The following is an 18,670-nucleotide window of genomic DNA, read 5'->3' on the forward strand; positions in this document are numbered from 1 at the left end:
AGGCAGGGGGGACGAAGGCATGTGTGCGGATACAGAAAGGAGAGATGCACAAAGTATTAAGTCCCTTGTACTTCAAGGAAAATCAGCTTTGCAGGGCGAGGAAGCCCGACCGCCACCCGGACCCGCCGACCAGCGGTCTCTAGAGATTGCAGTTGATGGGCTGCACCTGTCGTCTCGGGTTCGGCGCGCATCGGAGGGGAAATCCGAGCAAACCAGCAGGCAAGAAAAACGTAAGGGCGGGGGAAAATGTTTCCTAAGGTCAGGGTTTTGACCAGAAAAGGAACTTACGGGGTACACCTGTCGCTGTACTCATTGGCGATGGTCTCAATGCCGCCACTCCTCGCTACAGCGATGTAGCAGTTGAGAAAACCGAGGTCAATGCCAACCACAGACATCCCGCCGCCCAATGGTCGGGCTGCTGGTGCTGAAGCCTCTGCTGCGGTGACCACGTCCTCTTCTAAGCTCCTGCTGCTGGGATTGCGACGCCTACGAGAAGCAAAGGAGAGATGACCTCCAGTCGCTATGCAGAAAATCTCGGGCAGAGCGTCGGGAAACCGCGGAGGAAGCAAAGCCCGTCCGCGCCGCAAACTGCGTCGCGTCCCGCCGCCTAGGTCTCTCTCCACTGCGGTTCGGCCGCCTCCAACGGGCAGTTACAGGAGCCTGCGCCTGCGCGCTCGGCCGCCGGGGAGGCGCACGAGCCTCCGCTCCCCGCCCGAAGCTGCTCCCAGCCTCGACTTCGGCAGCTTTCGTCAGCACTCGGGCAACGGCCGCCCTAGAAGCTGCGGGTTCAAGAAAGATCTGGAAGATGGAGGCTGCCTAGCCAGCCGGGGGCGGGCGGGGAGAGAAGGGAAGGCGGGGCGGGGAGATTCTGGGAGGAGAGGAAGGGAAGCCCAGTTCGCTCGCTCGCCACCGCGCGGCAGCTGGACGACCTGCGTTTGGGCCAGCTGAAAGGCGGCCGTCTGGCGGTTTGCAATCGCTTGCGAGGCACCCTTTGGGATTGTTTGGGCAACGAGGGGCGCGCCTGTCAGGCCGCAGGATGCTGCCGAGGCCTACCCGAAGTCGGGCGCGGCCCCTCGCCCCTTCCCTCCGAGGGGCCGGCCCGCAGCCCGAGCACCCACCCGCCGGCCTCGCCGCCCCAGGGGCCCATGTGTCGCCCGCGGAGCGCTCCGCAGGGTGGCGCGAGGCCCGCGCCCGGCTCTGTGAGGTGGCGCCCATTGTGCGGCGCGCGCCCGCCCCGCCCCCGGGGCGCTGCCGAGCGGGGGAGAGGGGTCCCTGTGCTTCTCTAGCCAGTCTCTTGTGTGAAAGCAGAATGAACAAATTTTAGAGAGTTTTTGGTATCAGGGTTTGAAATACCAAAAGCTTCTGTCAAGAAACGGGAGCACACTGATAACATTCGCTTCACACCATTCTAAAAGATGCAGTCTGTTCACTAACTCTTCCTTCTGAAAACCAGTTTCACAGGGCAGTGTCCTGAGCTCTGTCACTCGACACCAGCCTTCCCTGTGGTCCTCAGAAAAGGGGCCTGGTGTGGTCCAGCGCCTTCCCTCTTCATTTGATCTGCCTCTGTTGCCTGTCTGCATTTTAAGCCAGTTATATGTTACACTTACGAAGTTTGGCTGCCCTGTTCCTTTTCGTTCACTTCTTCGTGTGTTCCCTGTTGCTGCTTGTCCAATTCTTTGGGTGTTTCCTGTTTCATATCGGTTGGCACTGTAAAAGTAACCTTGGTTTTTTGGTGAGATTTTTCAGTATTCTTATTGTCCGTAGTCGTCCACTTTAAAGAATTTATAGTTGTTATTACTAACAGTGCTGCTACAGCAGCAGCAGCAGCAAGTGTGGTTATCGCTCCTGCTGCTGTTATAATGAACAGGAAATCCATTTTCTAGGGCAATACCGAGGAAACTGGATTGTACAGTATCGCTTCGACTCTGGTGTGTCTGTCATGCCTCCCTTCATTCCATGAGCGCCCAGGAGCCCTGGGACACACAGACCACGCCAGCCTCCGAGGCTCCCAGGGCTCGGCCTCCCACCAGGCACTGCGCAGGCAGCGCGGGGATTGGGCACCCCCGCCCCCATCAGAACCCTGGCTACGTCCTGGGTCCTCGGCCCCAACCTGCGGGGCGGCCCCCGGGTTCCACCTCCTCTCTTGGGACACCTCTTCAGACATCATCCTTTAGGGCCCACCGTCTAGATTTATTCTGATGTTTCAAAACGCTCCTAGGGCAATTAATTTATCTGGCTCCACTTATTTATCCATGCTGTCTGTAAAACTTGAGGGTGTAAAAATGATTTTTCTACTTAAAAAATATCACTTAAAGTAAAAAACAGTTGAGACCAGAGGCAAGGTGGTGTTATCACATTCCTTACAATTACGGGGAGGACAAGAGTACCCAGTAGTTAAATAATGACAGGATTTGGGGTCACATAGACTTAGGTTGTAGTCCCAGGCTCGCTGAACTCTCTACCTGTAGGACCTTTTGCACGTTACTCAACAAGCCCCAGGTTCAATATGTTAAAATGAAGACGAATTTACCTATGGGCTGTTTTTATGATTAAACAATGTAACCACAGCATCAGTGCCTGGCACCACAAAGGTCAATAAATGGTAGTTATGGTTAGCAGCTGTTACAATATAGGAATCGTACTGCTTTATGTATATTATGGATCAAGTATCCAGCAAGCCTGCTGTACTATTTTATAGAAATTCTGTTATTTATACAGTTTCTTGGATTTCCTGTGTACAAAACCACATGGCCTGGAAAATAAGTATTTTTTCATTTTTAATTCTATTTCTTGTTTTTTCTTAACTATGTTGCTTACGCTCTCCAGTAAAATGTTAAATATTAAGCAGTAGTGATGAGCATTCTTGTCTTGTCCCTAACATTAAAGTTTTGTTTATGATGTAAGAAGCTTAACAAAATTATCTTCTTTCCATACTTTGCTAAGAGATTTTCTGTCAAGTGGATAATGAAACTTAAATGATCATCTAATGAAATGACCTTTTTGTTCCCCCTTATTTGTTAATGCAGTCAATGTTAATCGATTTTTCTAACATTCTTTTATCTCTGGGATAAACCAACTAGGCCATGATGATTCTGATTGTTTTTAGATACACTGGATTTGGCTTGTTATTATTTTATGGAGGTTATCTGCATCTATATTCGTGAGACTAGCCTTTAATTTTCCTTTCTTTACTCTTTATTGGCATCAAGATTATACTACCCTCAAAGAAGCCAAAGGAGTTACCTCTCTTTTCTGATAGAGCATTGATAAGACAAACCTGTAAACCATCTTGGACTGGAGTTTATGAGTAGATTTATGACCACTGATTAAATTTCTTTAGTGGTTATAGGCTATGTTTGCTATTATTCTTGAATTGGTTATTTATGTTCTTATTGAAAATTTACTATTTCATCTGGGTTATCATTTGTTGGCACAAAGTTAATTATTCATTTAATTTGAAAAATCTATTCTGTAGCTATATGTCCATCTTTTTAATTTTTAATATAGTCTCTTCTTTTTCTTGGTTATCATTTATGGTTTATTAAATAGCTTTTGGTTTTCTTCACTTCATTATGTCTGTTTCTTATTTTGTCCTTTAATATTTCCTTCTATATTTTTATGTTTATTCTTTCTGTAATCTCCTAAATTGAATACCTAGCTCATTAATTTTCAGTCTCCCTTGTTTTCTAATACATACAGTTGAAGCCATAGATTTCCTTTTACATACCATTTTAACAATATTCCTGAGTTTTCAAAGAACTGAGATAGGAGAGTAGGCAATGAGGATAAAAATATCAGCTTTATTACTGATAACATTGACATTATAGAAATTACTTAGGTGCCTATGGGCTTGTGCTTATTTCAGAACTGACTCACCTACCTACAGTAATACATACTAATGCTCCATTGAGGTAATCCCCTATAAAACTTATATCAAGGAGGAAGAGACTAGAATGTGTGTAGGTTCCAAAGAGGAATGAGAAAGAGGCTAAATTATTACTAAATTCACCAAGTCACATTTCCACCAGCCCCAAAGTCTGTACGTCTCCTTTTACAGCCATTATTTATCTAAGTTTACCAACATGTTTATTAGTTTGTTTACTTTGTTGCTTCTTAGATCCCACTGGGTTGGGATCTTTCTAGGGGTACAGTTTCTTTCAGTAATTCAGCAAAGATCTCTGAATGGTGAACTATTTTTTGGTTTTGCCTGAAAATCTTATGTTCACCTGATGTTTTAATAATACAGGTGAGTGCAGAATTTTTGATTAGCAGTATTTTCCCATATCTTTTGGCATCTATTACTGGTAAGTTTAAATATGGTTTCTAAGTCATGAGTTTGTCTTATTTCTTGATATTTTTATTAAAATGGAAAGAAAAGAAAAAGATGAGAGGAAAATTCTACGAGATAGAATTTACAAGAGCTGGTGATCTATTTGCTATATGAATTGAGGTAGAAGGAAAGCAAGGACAACTGGGTTTCTAGTGTGGGTGACTGGATAGAGGGGTGTGTAATTAAGATACCGGTATGGAAAGAAAAACTTGTGAATTAAGATGATGAGTTAGGTTTTAGATATGCTGGTTAGAGAAGTATGTGATACATATAAAGAAAAAGATGCAAGAGACAGGAATATACATTTGGAAACCCAAATGAATATGTACCAGGCTAGAGAGAAATTTCAGTGTCACTGGCATACATATTGCGTCTGAATGTAAAGGTACAGAAGAAATAAGTCATGGCGGGGGCATATGTAAAGCAAGAAAAGAGCATAGCACTGGACCCTTTACTAGACTTGACAAAGATGTACCTTTGAATTCATAGGGAGCCCCTTTGAATTTACATTTAAGTAATATTTTACTTTCTTTTGTTCTAACTATGTATCTTCTGTGTTCAAAGGACAGGATTTTAGTCTAGCAATTTTTATCCCTGCCATTCAGAATTTTCAAAACTTCATTCCTCTAAGCATGCTTCTGTACACATTGAAAACTTCTATATTATTTTAATATTTATATGGGAAACATCCCTAATATTTGGTTACTTTTTATTTATTTATTTTTGTAGAGACAGGGTCTCATTCTGTTGCCCAGGGTGAAGTGCAGTGGGGCAATTATAGTTCACTGCAGCCTTGAACTCCTGGGCTCAAAATCCTCCTGCCTCAGCCTCCCAAAGTGCTGGGATCACAGACATAAGCCACTGTGCCTGGCCAATATTTGGTTATTTTAATGGTCTTTCTTTGAACCATTTGATAGTCTAAGGACAGGATGATATTTTCTGTTTTGTTTCTGTAACTTCTGTGTTATGTTGACTGCTGTAAGAAATCTTTAGAGTTTTTTCAAGAGTTATTTTTTTCTTGAGCAATAACATCAATATATTAAAATGTATAGTTTAGATTATTTTTCTTGAAATATACTTTGCCTGTGTGTACCAGGGAATTCACTTACCCCATTTTGCTCACTCACAGCCTCACAAAATCTTTCTATAGTTTATCCTCACTACCTTAACATTCCTTTACCCACTAAAACTTTAAAATCTTTGGGATTTCAAATATACTGTCTTCTACAATATCTCTGAAAAACAAGACAAACTCCTGTATGAAACCTGTTTATATTGCTTCTTTGCTGTTTATAGAAATGCTGTTTATATTGCTTCATTGAGAAGTATCTTTTGTTTTCTGTCTTTAAGCTAGTTTCTACCTGTGACAAAAATTCTGTAATCCTTTCCTTACTAATAAAGTTAGAGTCAGGAAAAAAGGACTAATTTATTAACAGTTTCAAACTTTATTATTAATATACAATACACAAACTAATTTTCAAGGGGATGTTTTTTGTTTCAATATATTCATATTAGCAAAATTTTATTTATTTTAAAGATAAGCAGATAAACCATTGTATATCTTTTATTTTCCATTAAGTTTTATAAGTCATTATCAAATTTTTAATGATCAGGTCTATAATCTGTGCTATCAAAAGCTATATAATATCTGATACCATAAATAATATACACAGTAATATCTGAGCTGTCTTAGAAAAGATGTTGTAGAAGAAATGTTATTTATGCCTGAGGATGTAATGAAGACATCTCTTGATAAGTTTTTAAGAAATATGTCATACCATATGATTTTAAAAGATGGGAAAACAGGTATATTAAAAGAATAGCAATTTAGAAGAAGATATTTTCATTTATTAGATTTCAGCATCATACATTTAAATTTTTCATCATAAAAGAATTTTTTTCCCAGAAGGCTCAAGAAAAGAATTTTAAACTAACAAGAGATAAAATATACTACTTATAAGTAAAATGTCTCATTAAAAGGAGTTTGAGTCGAAGTGGGAAAAAACCCACATTTATCTGATTTTTAGTATTTAAATCCTTGAAAAAAGCCTATGCTTTTTATTGCTGAATTAGCACTTTAACAAAATACTGACAGTTATAACACACTATCAAAATGTATATAAAGGGCAGCTATGTAATTTGAATGTTTAAGTTAAATACATGCATTTCTCAATTTAATCTCCTGATGAACCACCTCCAATATCAATATTAAGTAATTCTTTAATTTTATCATATAATACCAACACCAAAGCACCCCCTGTACCACGAAGGATATTAGAGAAGGCACCACGAAAAAATGCGCCGATTCCCTCATGTTGGTATATCTTCGCAAAGCAGTCTAAGGTTCCTTTATATTGCCGTTCAGCCTCACCACTCTATATAAAGAAAAACGAATAATTTCTATTATCTTAATATCTTTTATCTTAACTAGAAAAATATCATACATTTGGATATTAAGAAAAACACTTCTTAGAAAATACTGATAACAAATGATAACCACAGAACTTCTTAACTAAATTTGTAAGATTCAGCTTGAGTAAAAATTTATAAGGAAATTAATGACCTTGAAATACTAGAAAGACTGAAAATTAATGAGTAATCTGAACATTTTAAGAAAACGTATAAACCTAAAGGAAGTAGAAATAAGAAAATAATCAGCAAAAATAAGGGAAACAGAAAACAAACATAACAGAGAACATAAAAAGAGTTCAAAGTTAGTTTTAAGAAATACTTTGTTGACAAATTTCTACAAATATTGCTTCAGGAAAAAAAGAGAAAATGTCCCAAGATTATCAGAAATGGCAAAGGTAGCAAAAATGCAGGTGATCCCGAGATTAAGAACAAGATGACATTATGAAAAATTTCATGACAACTATTTTTAAAACTCAAAAGAAATGGATAAATTTCTAGAAAAGTATATTTCAACACCAGATTTGAAAGAATTGGACTACTACTTGTAATTAAGAAATTCAATCAGTTGTTAGAAATCTTCTCATAAAGAAAATCACATGTGCAGATGGCTTCACATGTGAGTTCTGCTAAACATTCAACTAACATTTATCTCTACAGAAGAGACAAAGTGGGAAGACTTCCAAACATACTTTATGAGGCTTCCATAGTCCTGATACAAAAATCAGACTAGGACAATACAAGAAGGAAAAATTCAAGCCAATGTCGCTGAAACATGAATGTGAAAATCTGAACAAAACCCAACAAATCAAATCCAGCAAAAGATACAAAATAAAACACATCAAGACCAACCTAGGCTTATCCTAGGCATACAAGGTCAGTATAGCTCTAGAAAACAGGTTAATGTAACACAATTATGGACATGTATTAAAAGAGTAAAAATGATATGATTATCTCAACAGATACAGATAAACATGACCTACATTAATAATTAAAAAATTGTTGAACCCAAGAACAGAAAAGCAGTCATTAACATGATGAAGGATAACAACAAAAACCCCACAGCTAAAATTAAATTATATAACACTGAAGGCATTCCCTATAAGATTAGCAAAAAAGACAAAGTTGCCAGTTACTACTTCTTTAACATAACACTGAATCAGAGGTCTCAGTGAGTATAGAAAGGCAAGAAAAGGAAATAAAAGGTATAAGACTTGATAAGGAAGGGAAAAAACCTGATATTATTTGCAGATTATATACCTGTCTAGGTAAATAAAACCCCTCAAAGTGTATACATATAGATTAGAGTTTGTAATAGGATTAACAAAGTGGGATATAAAATGAAAATACAAAAATTAAACAGTACTATTATGGGCTGAATTGCATTCCCCCTAAATCATATGTTTCAAGTCCTAATCCCCAGTACCTCAGAATGAGACTGCATTTGGAAATAGGGTCTTTAAACGATAATCAAGGTTAAGTGAAATCACTTGAGCAGGCCCTAATCAAGTATGACTGTCCTTATAAGAAGAGCACCAGAGGAAGAACCATTTGAAGACATAGGAAGAATATGGCCATCTACAAGCCAAGGAGAAGAGGTCCTGGGAAGAAACCAACCCTGCTGATAAATCCACATTCCCACTGGTTTCTTCTACAGTATTTTCAGATTAAGTTACAGACATAATGCTCCTTATCCTTAAACACTTCAGTGTGTATTTTCTAAGAACAAGGATATTTTCTTTCTTTTTTTTTTTTATTTTATTATTATTATTATTTTTTTCTAAATAAGCAAACCTTCTCTGCATAGAACAAGGATATTTTCTTACATACCCAAAGTACAATTATCAAATTCAGGAAATTTGACATTGATACAATATAATTTACCTAATCCATGGTCTATATACAAATAAATTTTCAATTTTTAGAAATTTCTCAATGTATTATACTAGAGCTAGCTATAGAAAAAGGAAACACAGATGTAAAAGGAATAACTCTAAGGATAGTTCATGAATGAAGTAATAGGTTAGGCTTTACCCTTCCAAATAGACAATAAAAATGAGTATGGTGATAGTAACTATACCTCATAGCATTGATTAGAGAATTAATAAGTTAAAGTGTAGAGTTTATACAAAGTAGAGAGTATAGAGTGCTTCCTAAAACATTGTTGAATAAAAATGTTATTGGGGGTGGGGCAAGATGGCGGACGAATAACACCACCAGACAGACTGTCTCTGCAGAAAAGACAGATTCTAGCAGAAATTAGAGGAAAGAAGCAAGAAGACGAACATACAGCGGACGAGGGCCGGAAGTAGGGGTACCTGAGACCCCGGGAGACTCCATGGGAGGAGGATGCGGAGGAGAACTGGAGGCTGAGACTACCGGAGCAGCCCAGAGACAAGCGGCAACGGTAGGTGGATTTGCTGTTTCCCCTCCCCTGCATTTGGGACTGCTGGTGGGCTCCCCAGCGGGTGGAGAGACCTGCGGACATCAGCCCAGAGACGGTGGCCGCCAGCCAGCGGTGAGCCTGTAGCAGACGTGGCACCAGGTTCCCAACTTCCTCCGAGCACCTTCGTGTGCACAGACCCCAGCCTCACGGCAGGCGCCATATTGCCTCCTCCTACCCTCTGCCGACCCTACCGGTGGCTGCCCAGAGAGACAATACAGCCACCAGCCAGAGGTACCTCCAGGGAACGGGACCTTCCCTTTTGGGACCCTACAGCTGACTCAGGGGAACTCAGACTGTGAGCTCCCTACCCGACTGCCCTCCCACATGCTGCTGGCACGGAGTTCCCAGGAGAACGGTGCCGACTTACAGGCTGAGAGACATAGACCCAGCTTGGGCTCCCTGTGGGTGAATTGGGACCGGAAATCCACTCCCTGGTGGGAATACAGTTTGAACTCTGGGACCCAGAGGTCGGACCTGCAGACCAGATCCCCTGCACCCAGGGCTAGCATTGCCCGGGGCACAGAAGGGTTATACGTGAACAGCCTACTGAGGTGTGTGTGCCTCCAGGGGCGGATCCGCATCCTAGAGGGCAACCCTCCTCCCAGGAGGAGGCCGTGCTCCCAACCCAGGTGGCGTTCCTGTGCAGGGAACATCCCCGCCGGCATCACAGTCCGGGGAGGCCTGGTGGCTTGTGGTCTGGCCTGCTGGCAGAGGCCCAGGAGTAGCTGCAGAGTTGGGGAGGGTGGAAAGAAGCAAGGCCCGCTCCAGACTGCCGGTCTCAGACAGCCCCACCCCCACACGCAGACTTTCTGGCTGAGCAGGACCATTCCAGCCCCGCCCTGACAGCTTTCCCTGGAAGCAGAGAACAGAACTTTGACCCCTGCTAACTGCCTGAGGGCAGGCTTACCCAACCCAGCTCCGCCCAGAACAATAGCAGATAACAGGACACAAAATCAACACCATAGCCTGTTCCTCCAAGCAAACGCCACCTACTGACAGGGACGTCATTTTGCACAGCCTTTCCACGGCACCCACTGACTCAATATACAGGGAGTGCTCCAATTTCACCCACAGACACCACCTAACGCCTTAGAAACTAACAAGGTGTGTGAATATCCAAACAATAACTTAAGGAAAGAAACAACAACTGATCGAAATGGGAAGAAATCAGCGAAAGAACTCAGGAAATATGAAGAACCAAATGGAAAACACACCCCCAAAGAGGAGCACCAGCCCCCTAGAAACGGACACCGACCAAAATCAGGTAACCAATATGACAGAAGAGGAATTTCGTATGTGGATCATAAGAACACTCACCCAGCTGCAACAACAACTCAATAACCAACACAAAGAAACCACAAAAAGCCTCCAGGATATGGGAAAAGAAATAGACACAATGAAGAAAAGTGTAACTGAACTCCTGGAAATGAAGAATCAATTCAAGGAACTACAAGATACAGTGGAAACTCTCAAGAACAGGGTAGATCAAACAGAAGAAAGAATCTCAGAGCTTGAAGATAACACCCTCCAATTAAATAAATCAGTCACAGAAATAGAGCAGAGAAACAAGAGAAAAGAGCAAAGCCTACAAGAGCTGTGGGATTATGTGAAGAAACCTAATGTGAGGGTCATAGGGTTACAAGAAGGGGAAGAAGACAACACTCAAGGGTTGGACAAGCTGTTTGAAGATATAATAGAGAAAAATTTCCCAGGCCTTGCTCAAAATCTTGATATACAAGTTCAAGAAGCTCAGAGGACCCCTGAGAGATTCAACGCAAACAGGAAGACGTCACGACATGCAGTCATCAGACTGACCAAAGTATCAACTAAAGAGGCCCTTCTAAGAGCTGTAAGGCAAAAGAGCAAGTAACATACAAGGGAAAGCCAATTCGAATAACATCAGACTTCTCTAATGAGACTTCACAAGCAAGGAGAGACTGGGGCCCCATTCTCACTCTTTTGAAACAAAACAATGCCCAGCCTAGAATATTATTCCCTGCAAAACTAAGCTTCGTATATGAAGGAGAAATAAAAACATTCCCAGACAAGCAAAGGCTCAGAGAATTCACCAAGACAAGACCAGCCCTACAAGAAGTACTTAAAACAGCGTTATGCATGGAACATCATAATAATAACCCACGAATATAAAAACAACCAAAACCCAAAGGTATTAAAGGCCAGATATTACAATGGCTCAAGAGAGAAATCATAGCAATAACATCAAACCCAACAGAATGATCAGTAATCTACCTTACCTATCAGTTCTCTCAATAAATGTGAATGGCTTAAACTCTCCACTCAAAAGATATAGTCTGGCTGAATGGATAAGAAAATACAGGCCAAGTATATGCTGTCTTCAGGAAACACATCTAACCTGCAAGGATGCATATAGACTAAAAATAAAAGGGTTGAGATCAATATTCCAAGCAAATAGAAGCCAAAAGAAGGCTGGTGTGGCAGTTCTAATTTCAGACGATTTAGTTTTTAAACCAACAAAAGTAGTGAAAGACAAAGAGGGTCATTATATAATGGTGAAGGGCACAGTTCAACAAGAAGAGACAACAATTTTAAATATATATGCACCCAACTTAGGTGCACCCAGATTCATAAAGCAAACCTTACTGGAGCTAAGCAAATAGATTAATAGCAACTCCATAATCGCCGGAGATTTCAACACCCCACTGACGGCACGAGACAGATCCTCCAAACAGAAAATTACTAAAGAAATAATGGACTGAAACAAAACTCTAGAACAATTGGGTCTGACTGACATTACAGAACATTCTACCCAAAATCCACTGAATATACGTTCTTCTCATCAGCTCACGGGATATTCTCTAAGATTGACCATATCCTAGGACAGAAAGAAAATCTCAAGAAATTAAAAAAAATAGAAATCATACCATGTACATTCTCAGATCACAGTGGAATAAAACTAGAAATCAACCCTAACAGAAACTCACATTTCTACACAAAAACGTGGAAATTAAACAACCTCCTACTAAATGATTACTTCATAAATGAAGAAATCAAGACGGAAATTAAAACATTCTATGAAGAAAACGACAATGGAGAGACAAGTTATCAACTCCTCTGGGACACAGCTAAAGCAGTTCTGAGAGGAAAGTTTATCTCCATAAATGCCTATAACAAAAAGACAAGAAGATCACAAATAGACAATCTAATGAAACGACTCAAAGAGCTGGAAAAAGAAGAACAGACCAACCCCAAACCCAGCAGAAGAAGTGAAATCAACAAGATCAAATCAGAAGTAAACGAAATTGAAAACAGGGAAGCTATTCAGGAGATTAATAAAACAAAAAGTTGGTTCTGTGAAAAAATAAACAAAATTGACACATCATTGGCTAAGCTAACGAAAAGCAGAAAAGAGAAATCTCTAATAAGCTCCATCAGGAACAAAAAAGGAGATATCACAACTGATCCCAAAGAGATACAAGATACAATTTATGAATACTACAAAAATCTTTATGCACACAAACTGGAAAATGTGGAGGAAATGGACAATTTTCTAGAAACACACAGCCTCCCTAGGCTCAACCAGGAAGAAATAGATTCCCTGAACAGACCAATCTCAACAGCTGAAATAGAAACAGCAATTAAAAATCTCCCTAAAAAGAAAAGTCCCAGTCCAGATGGCTTCACACCTGAATTTTACCACACTTACAAAGAACTACTACCTATCTTGCAGAAACTATTCCACAACATTGAGAAAAATGGAAACCTCCCCGACACCTTTTATGAAGCGAATATTACTCTGATACCAAAACCAGGAAAGGATGCAACAAAAAAAGAAAACTACAGACCAATATCCCTAATGAATATAGATGCAAAAATTTTCCACAAAATCTTAGCTAACCGAATCCAGACACTTATCAAAAAAATAATCCACCACGACCAAGTGGGCTTCATCCCAGGGATGCAGGGATGGTTCAACATACGTAAATCTATCAATGCAATTCACCACATAAACAGAAGCAAAAACAAAGACCACATGATTCTTTCAATAGATGCAGAAAAAGCTTATGACAAAATTCAACACCCTTTCATGATACGAACACTTAAGAAAATAGGCATAGAAGGGACATACCTAAAAATGATACAAGCCATATATGACAGACCCATAGCCAACATCATACTGAATGGGGAAACATTGAAATCATTCCCACTTAGAACTGGAACCAGACAAGGCTGCCCACTATCTCCACTTCTGTTCAATATAGTGCTGGAAGTCCTGGCTACAGCAATCAGACAGGAAAATGGAATTAAAGGTATCCAAATAGGGGCAGAAGAGATCAAACTTTCACTGTTTGCTGATGATATGATATTATATCTAGAAAACCCCAAGGATTCAACCAAGAAACTCCTGGAACTGATCAATGAATTTAGTAAAGTCTCAGGATACAAAATCAATACACAGAAATCAGAGGCATTCATATACGCCAACAACTATCTAATTGAGAACCAAATCAAAGACTCAATTCCCTTCACAATAGCAACAAAGAAATTAAAATACCTAGGAATATACTTAACCAAGGACGTAAAAGACCTCTACAGGGAGAACTATGAAACACTGAGGAAGGAAATAGCAGAGGATGTAAACAGATGGAAATCCATACCATGCTCGTGGATCAGCAGAGTCAATATCATCAAAATGTCTATACTACTCAAACTGATCTACAGATTCAATGCAATACCTATTAAAATCCCATCAGCATTCTTCACAGAGATAGAAAAAATAATTTTACGCTTCATATGGAACCAAAGAAGACCCCGAATATCAAGAGCAATTCTAGGCAACAAAAACAAAATGGGAGGCATTAATATGCCAGATATCAAACTATACTACAAAGCTGTAGTAATTAAATCAATGTGGTATTGGCACAAAAATAGGAATATTGACCAGTGGAACAGAAGTGAGAATCCTGATATAAAACCATCCTCATATAGCCATCTAATCTTTGACAAAGCAGACAAAAACATACGCTGGGGAAAAGAATCCCTTTTCAATAAATGGTGCTGGGAAAACTGGATAGCCACCTGCAGAAGGCTAAAACAGGACCCACACCTTTCACCTCTCACAAAAACCAACTCACTCTGGATAACAGACTTAAACCTAGGGTATGAAACAATTAGAACTCTAGAGGAAAAAGTTGGAAACACTCTCCTAGACATCGGCCTGGGCAAAGAGTTTATGAAGAAGTCCCCAAAGGCAATCACAGCAGCAACAAAAATAAATAAATGGGACATGATCAAACTACAAAGCTTCTGCACATCCAAAGAAATAGTCATGAAAGTCAACAGACAACCTACAGAATGGGAGAAAATTTTTGCATCCTATGCATCCGATAGGGACTGATAACTAGAATATACTTAGAACTCACGAAAGTCAGCAAGAAAAAATCAAATAACCCCATTAAAAAGTGGGCAAAGGACTTGAACAGAAACTTTTCTAAAGAAGACAGAAGAATGGCCAACAAACATATGAAAAAATGCTCAACTTCTCTAATCATCAGGGAAATGCAAATCAAAACCACAATGAGATATCACTTAACCCCAGTGAGAATGGCCTTTATCAAAAAATCTACAAACAATAAATGCTGGTGTGGTTGCGGAGAGAGAGGAACACTCCTACACTGCTGGTGGGACTGCAAACTAGTTCAACCTCTGTGGAAAGCAATATGGAGATACCTTAAAGCGATACAACTGAATCTACCATTTGATCCAGCAATCCCATTGCCAGGCATCTACCCAAATGATCCAATGACACTCTACAAAAAAGACACCTGCACTTGAATGTTTATAGCAGCACAATTCATAATTGCAAGGCTATGGAAACAGCCCAAGTGCCCATCAATCCAAGAATGGATAAATAAAATGTGGTATATGTATACCATGGAGTACTATTCAGCTCTAAGAAACAATGGTGATATAGCACATCTTATATTTTCCTGGTTAGAGCTGGAACCCATACTACTAAGTGAAGTATCCCAAGAATGGAAAAACAAGCACCAGATATATTCTCCAGCAAACTGTTATTAACTGAGTAGCACCTAAGTGGTCACATAGGTAGTACAGTAATAGGGTATTGGGCAGGTGGGAGGGGGCGGGTATATACATACATAATGAGTGAGATGTGCACCATCTGGGGGATGGTCATGATGGAGACTCAGAGTTTTGGGGGGAGGGGGGGAAATGGGCATTTATTGAAACCTTAAAATCTGTTCCCCCATAATATGCCGAAATAAAAAAAAAAAAAAAAACAACAAAAAATAAGTTAAAGTGTAAAATGCTTAGGACGGTAAGAACATAGTAAGTACCATATTACTATTCTAGATTCTGGCCTCATTATTTTGACTTGCCCTTATTAATCTATGATCTGGCTATCCTGAACTACTTCTCAAGCCACACCTGTATGTATGATTTTCCCCTATGCTTGGAATGTTCTCTTACTGTCTGAAGAAAGTGTATTCACTGAGATTTAGCTCTCCAAGAGGCCACATCTGATCAACTTAAGCATTTGGGCACTATTCCTGTATGCATTCCTGGAACCTAGGGACATTTCTACTTAAACCATTAATAGTATGTATTCCATACTGGATTATGAGTTTGGGTGCAAGTTGTGTCTTATTTAATTGTTGTCACTACAACTTAGCATAGATTAAGCACTCAAATATTTGCTGAAAGAATGAATATAATAAACAAAGGTTGAGTATTCCTGAACTGAAATGCTTAGGACCAGAAGCGTTTTGAATTTTTTTGTATTGCGGAATATTCATTCACATTATATACTTATGAGTTGAGCATCCCAAATCCAAAAATCCGAATTCCAAAATGCTCCAGTGAGCATTTCCTTTGAGCATCATGTTAGCACTCAAAACATTTCAGATTTCGGAGGGTTTGGGATTTCAGATTTTCACATGTGGCATGCTCAACTGGTTAATAGCACTGGAAACTGAATGTATCAAAGTTTTGGTTTAGAGATTCATATTTAGAACATTCATCATTATAAACAAGCCTTCATCCTTGGAGTTCAAAATTATTTATTTTTATAAAAGCATGCTACAACAAAAATGGCATATTTCAATGGCTTGTGATTGGAATTGTCCTACCAAATAGTATTTCAGTTAAGAAAGACATACTCATCCAATTTCTGCCATTGCCTTCTACCCTTCAAACAATATATGCTATAGGAGTAGAAGGCATTTCTGTTCTGATGGCAGATGAAGCTTTGCTGGCTGATGGCTATTTTGGATAGAAAAGAATGCAGGGATGGTTCAATATATGCAGATCTATAAATGTAATTTACCATATAAATAGAAGCAAAACCAAAGACCACATGATCCTCTCAATAGACGCAGAAAAGGCATTTGACAAAAGGCATTTGACAAAATTCAGCACCCTTTTATGATAAAAACACTTAACAAAATAGGTGTAGATGGGACTTATCTAAAAATAATAAAAGCCATATATGACACAGCCAACATCATATTGAACAGGGAAAAACTGAAAGCATTCCCACTTAGAACTGAAACCAAAGTTGCCTTCTGTCACTACTTATATTCAACATAGTGCTAGAAGTCCTGGCCAGAGCAATCAGACAAGAGAAGGAAATCAAGGGCATTCAAAGGGCGGCAGAAGAGGTCAAACCATTGTTCTTTGCTGACGATATATTATAGCTAGAAAACTCCAAAGATTCTGCCACGAGAATATTGGAATTGATAAACAAATTCACCAAAGTCTCAGGTTACAAAATCAATGTACAGAAATCAGTTAGCATTCCTATATGCCAACAAAAGTCAAACCGGGACCAAATCAAAGACTCAATACCCTTCACAATAGCAACAAAGAAAATAAAATACCTAGGATTATATTTAACTAAGGGGGTGAAAGACCTCCACAGGGAGAACTATGAAACACTGAGGAAGGAAACAGCAGAGGACATAAACAGGTAGAAAACCATACCATGCTCATGGGTCGGTAGAATCAACACTGTCAAAAAATCTATACTACCCAAAGTGATCTACAGATTAAATGCAATCCCTATTAAAATACCAACATCATTTTTTACAGATCTATAAAATAAATTCTATGCTTATGTAGGGAACCAAAGAAGTCTCTGTATAGCAAAAGCAATCTTAAGCAAAAAGAACAAATTGGGAGGCATCAATTTACCAGACTTCAAGCTATACTACAAGGCTACAGTAACTGAAACAGCATTGTATTGGCATAAGAGCACAGGATCAGAGACATAGACCAATGGAACAGAACTGAGAATCCAGATACAAAGCCATCCTCATGTAGCCATCTAATCTTTGAGAGAAAGCAGACAAAAACATACACTGGAGGAAAAGATCCTTATTCAATAAATGGTGCTGGGAAAATTGTACAGCCACATGTAGAATATTGAAACAGGATCTGCACCTCTCACCATGCAGAAAAATCAATTCACGGTAGGTAACAGACTTAAATTTAAGGCATGAAACTATAAGGAATCTAGAAGAAAATGTTGGAAAAACTCTTATATATTGGCCCAGGCAAAAAATTTATAAAGAAGACCCCAAAGGCAATTGCAGCAACAACAAAAGTAAATAAATGGGACCTGATCAAATTAAAGTTTCTGCACAGCCATGAGAGCAAAGAGACAACCTACAGAATGGGAGAAAATATTCATTTGCATGCTACCTATCTGATAAAGGGCTGGTAACTAGAATCTATGTAGAACTCAGGACAATCAGCAAGAAAAAAATCAAACAACTCCATCAAAAAGTGAGCAAAGGACATGAACAGAAACTTTTCAAAAGACGACAAACTAATGGCCAACAAAAATATGAAAAAATGCTCAATATCTCTAATTGTCAGGAAAATGCAAATCAAAAGCACAATGAGATATCACTTAACTCCAGTGAGAATGGCCTTCATCAAAAAGTCCCAAAACAATAAATGACGATGTGGATGTGGAGAGATAGGAACACTCATACACTGCTGGTGGGACTGCAAACTAATATGTATCTCTGTGGAAAGTAATATGGAGATACCTCAAAGAGCTACAAGTAGAACTACCATTTGATCCACCAATCCCATTACTGGGCATCTATCAAAAAGAAAAAAAGACATTCTATAAAAAAGACATCTGCACTAGAATGTTTATAGCAGCACAATTCACAATTGCAAAGATGTAGAAACAACCCAAGTGCCCATCAATACTTGAGTAGATTAGTAACATGTGGTATATGTATACCACAGAATTCTACTCAGCCACAAAAAACAATGGTGATCTAGCACTTCTTTTATTATCCTGGGTAGAGCTGGAACCCATTCTACTAAGTGAAGTATCATAATGGAAAAACAAGCACATGTACTCACCATCCAATTGGTATTATTGGTCAACACTTTTGTGCACATATACTAGTAACATTCATTTGGTGTTGGGCAGGTGGGAGGGGGAGGAGATGATGGATACATTC

At 39.5% G+C, this 18,670-nt stretch overlaps 2 protein-coding genes across 4 annotated transcripts in view; both read right to left on the reverse strand.

Annotated features, from left to right (window-relative positions):
- Nucleotides 1–1,973, reverse strand: part of HSPA4L (heat shock protein family A (Hsp70) member 4 like) — a 56,773-nt gene extending 54,800 nt beyond the window's left edge. The window contains exons 1-2 of one of the 3 annotated variants that reach the window (XM_012791070.3): nt 1,608–1,973; nt 289–486 (exon numbers count right to left, since the gene is read on the reverse strand). In XM_012791070.3, coding sequence (XP_012646524.1) covers nt 289–486; nt 1,608–1,876 — 467 coding nt within the window. In that variant the 5' untranslated portion in view covers nt 1,877–1,973. Of the gene's footprint in view, nt 1–288; nt 487–1,053; nt 1,168–1,607 lie in introns of those variants that run through there. The other 2 variants (XM_076010634.1, XM_076010635.1) reach the window with 2 other exon arrangements.
- A 3,782-nt stretch (nt 1,974–5,755) lies between these two features.
- Nucleotides 5,756–18,670, reverse strand: part of SLC25A31 (solute carrier family 25 member 31) — a 44,842-nt gene continuing 31,927 nt past the window's right edge. Inside the window, exon 6 of the mRNA XM_012791068.3 lies at nt 5,756–6,705. Coding sequence (XP_012646522.1) covers nt 6,505–6,705 — 201 coding nt within the window. The 3' untranslated portion in view covers nt 5,756–6,504. The remainder of the gene's footprint in view (nt 6,706–18,670) is intronic.

The sequence above is a fragment of the Microcebus murinus genome, chromosome 15, assembly GCF_040939455.1.
Source record: "Microcebus murinus isolate Inina chromosome 15, M.murinus_Inina_mat1.0, whole genome shotgun sequence".
Lineage (NCBI taxonomy): Eukaryota > Metazoa > Chordata > Mammalia > Primates > Cheirogaleidae > Microcebus > Microcebus murinus.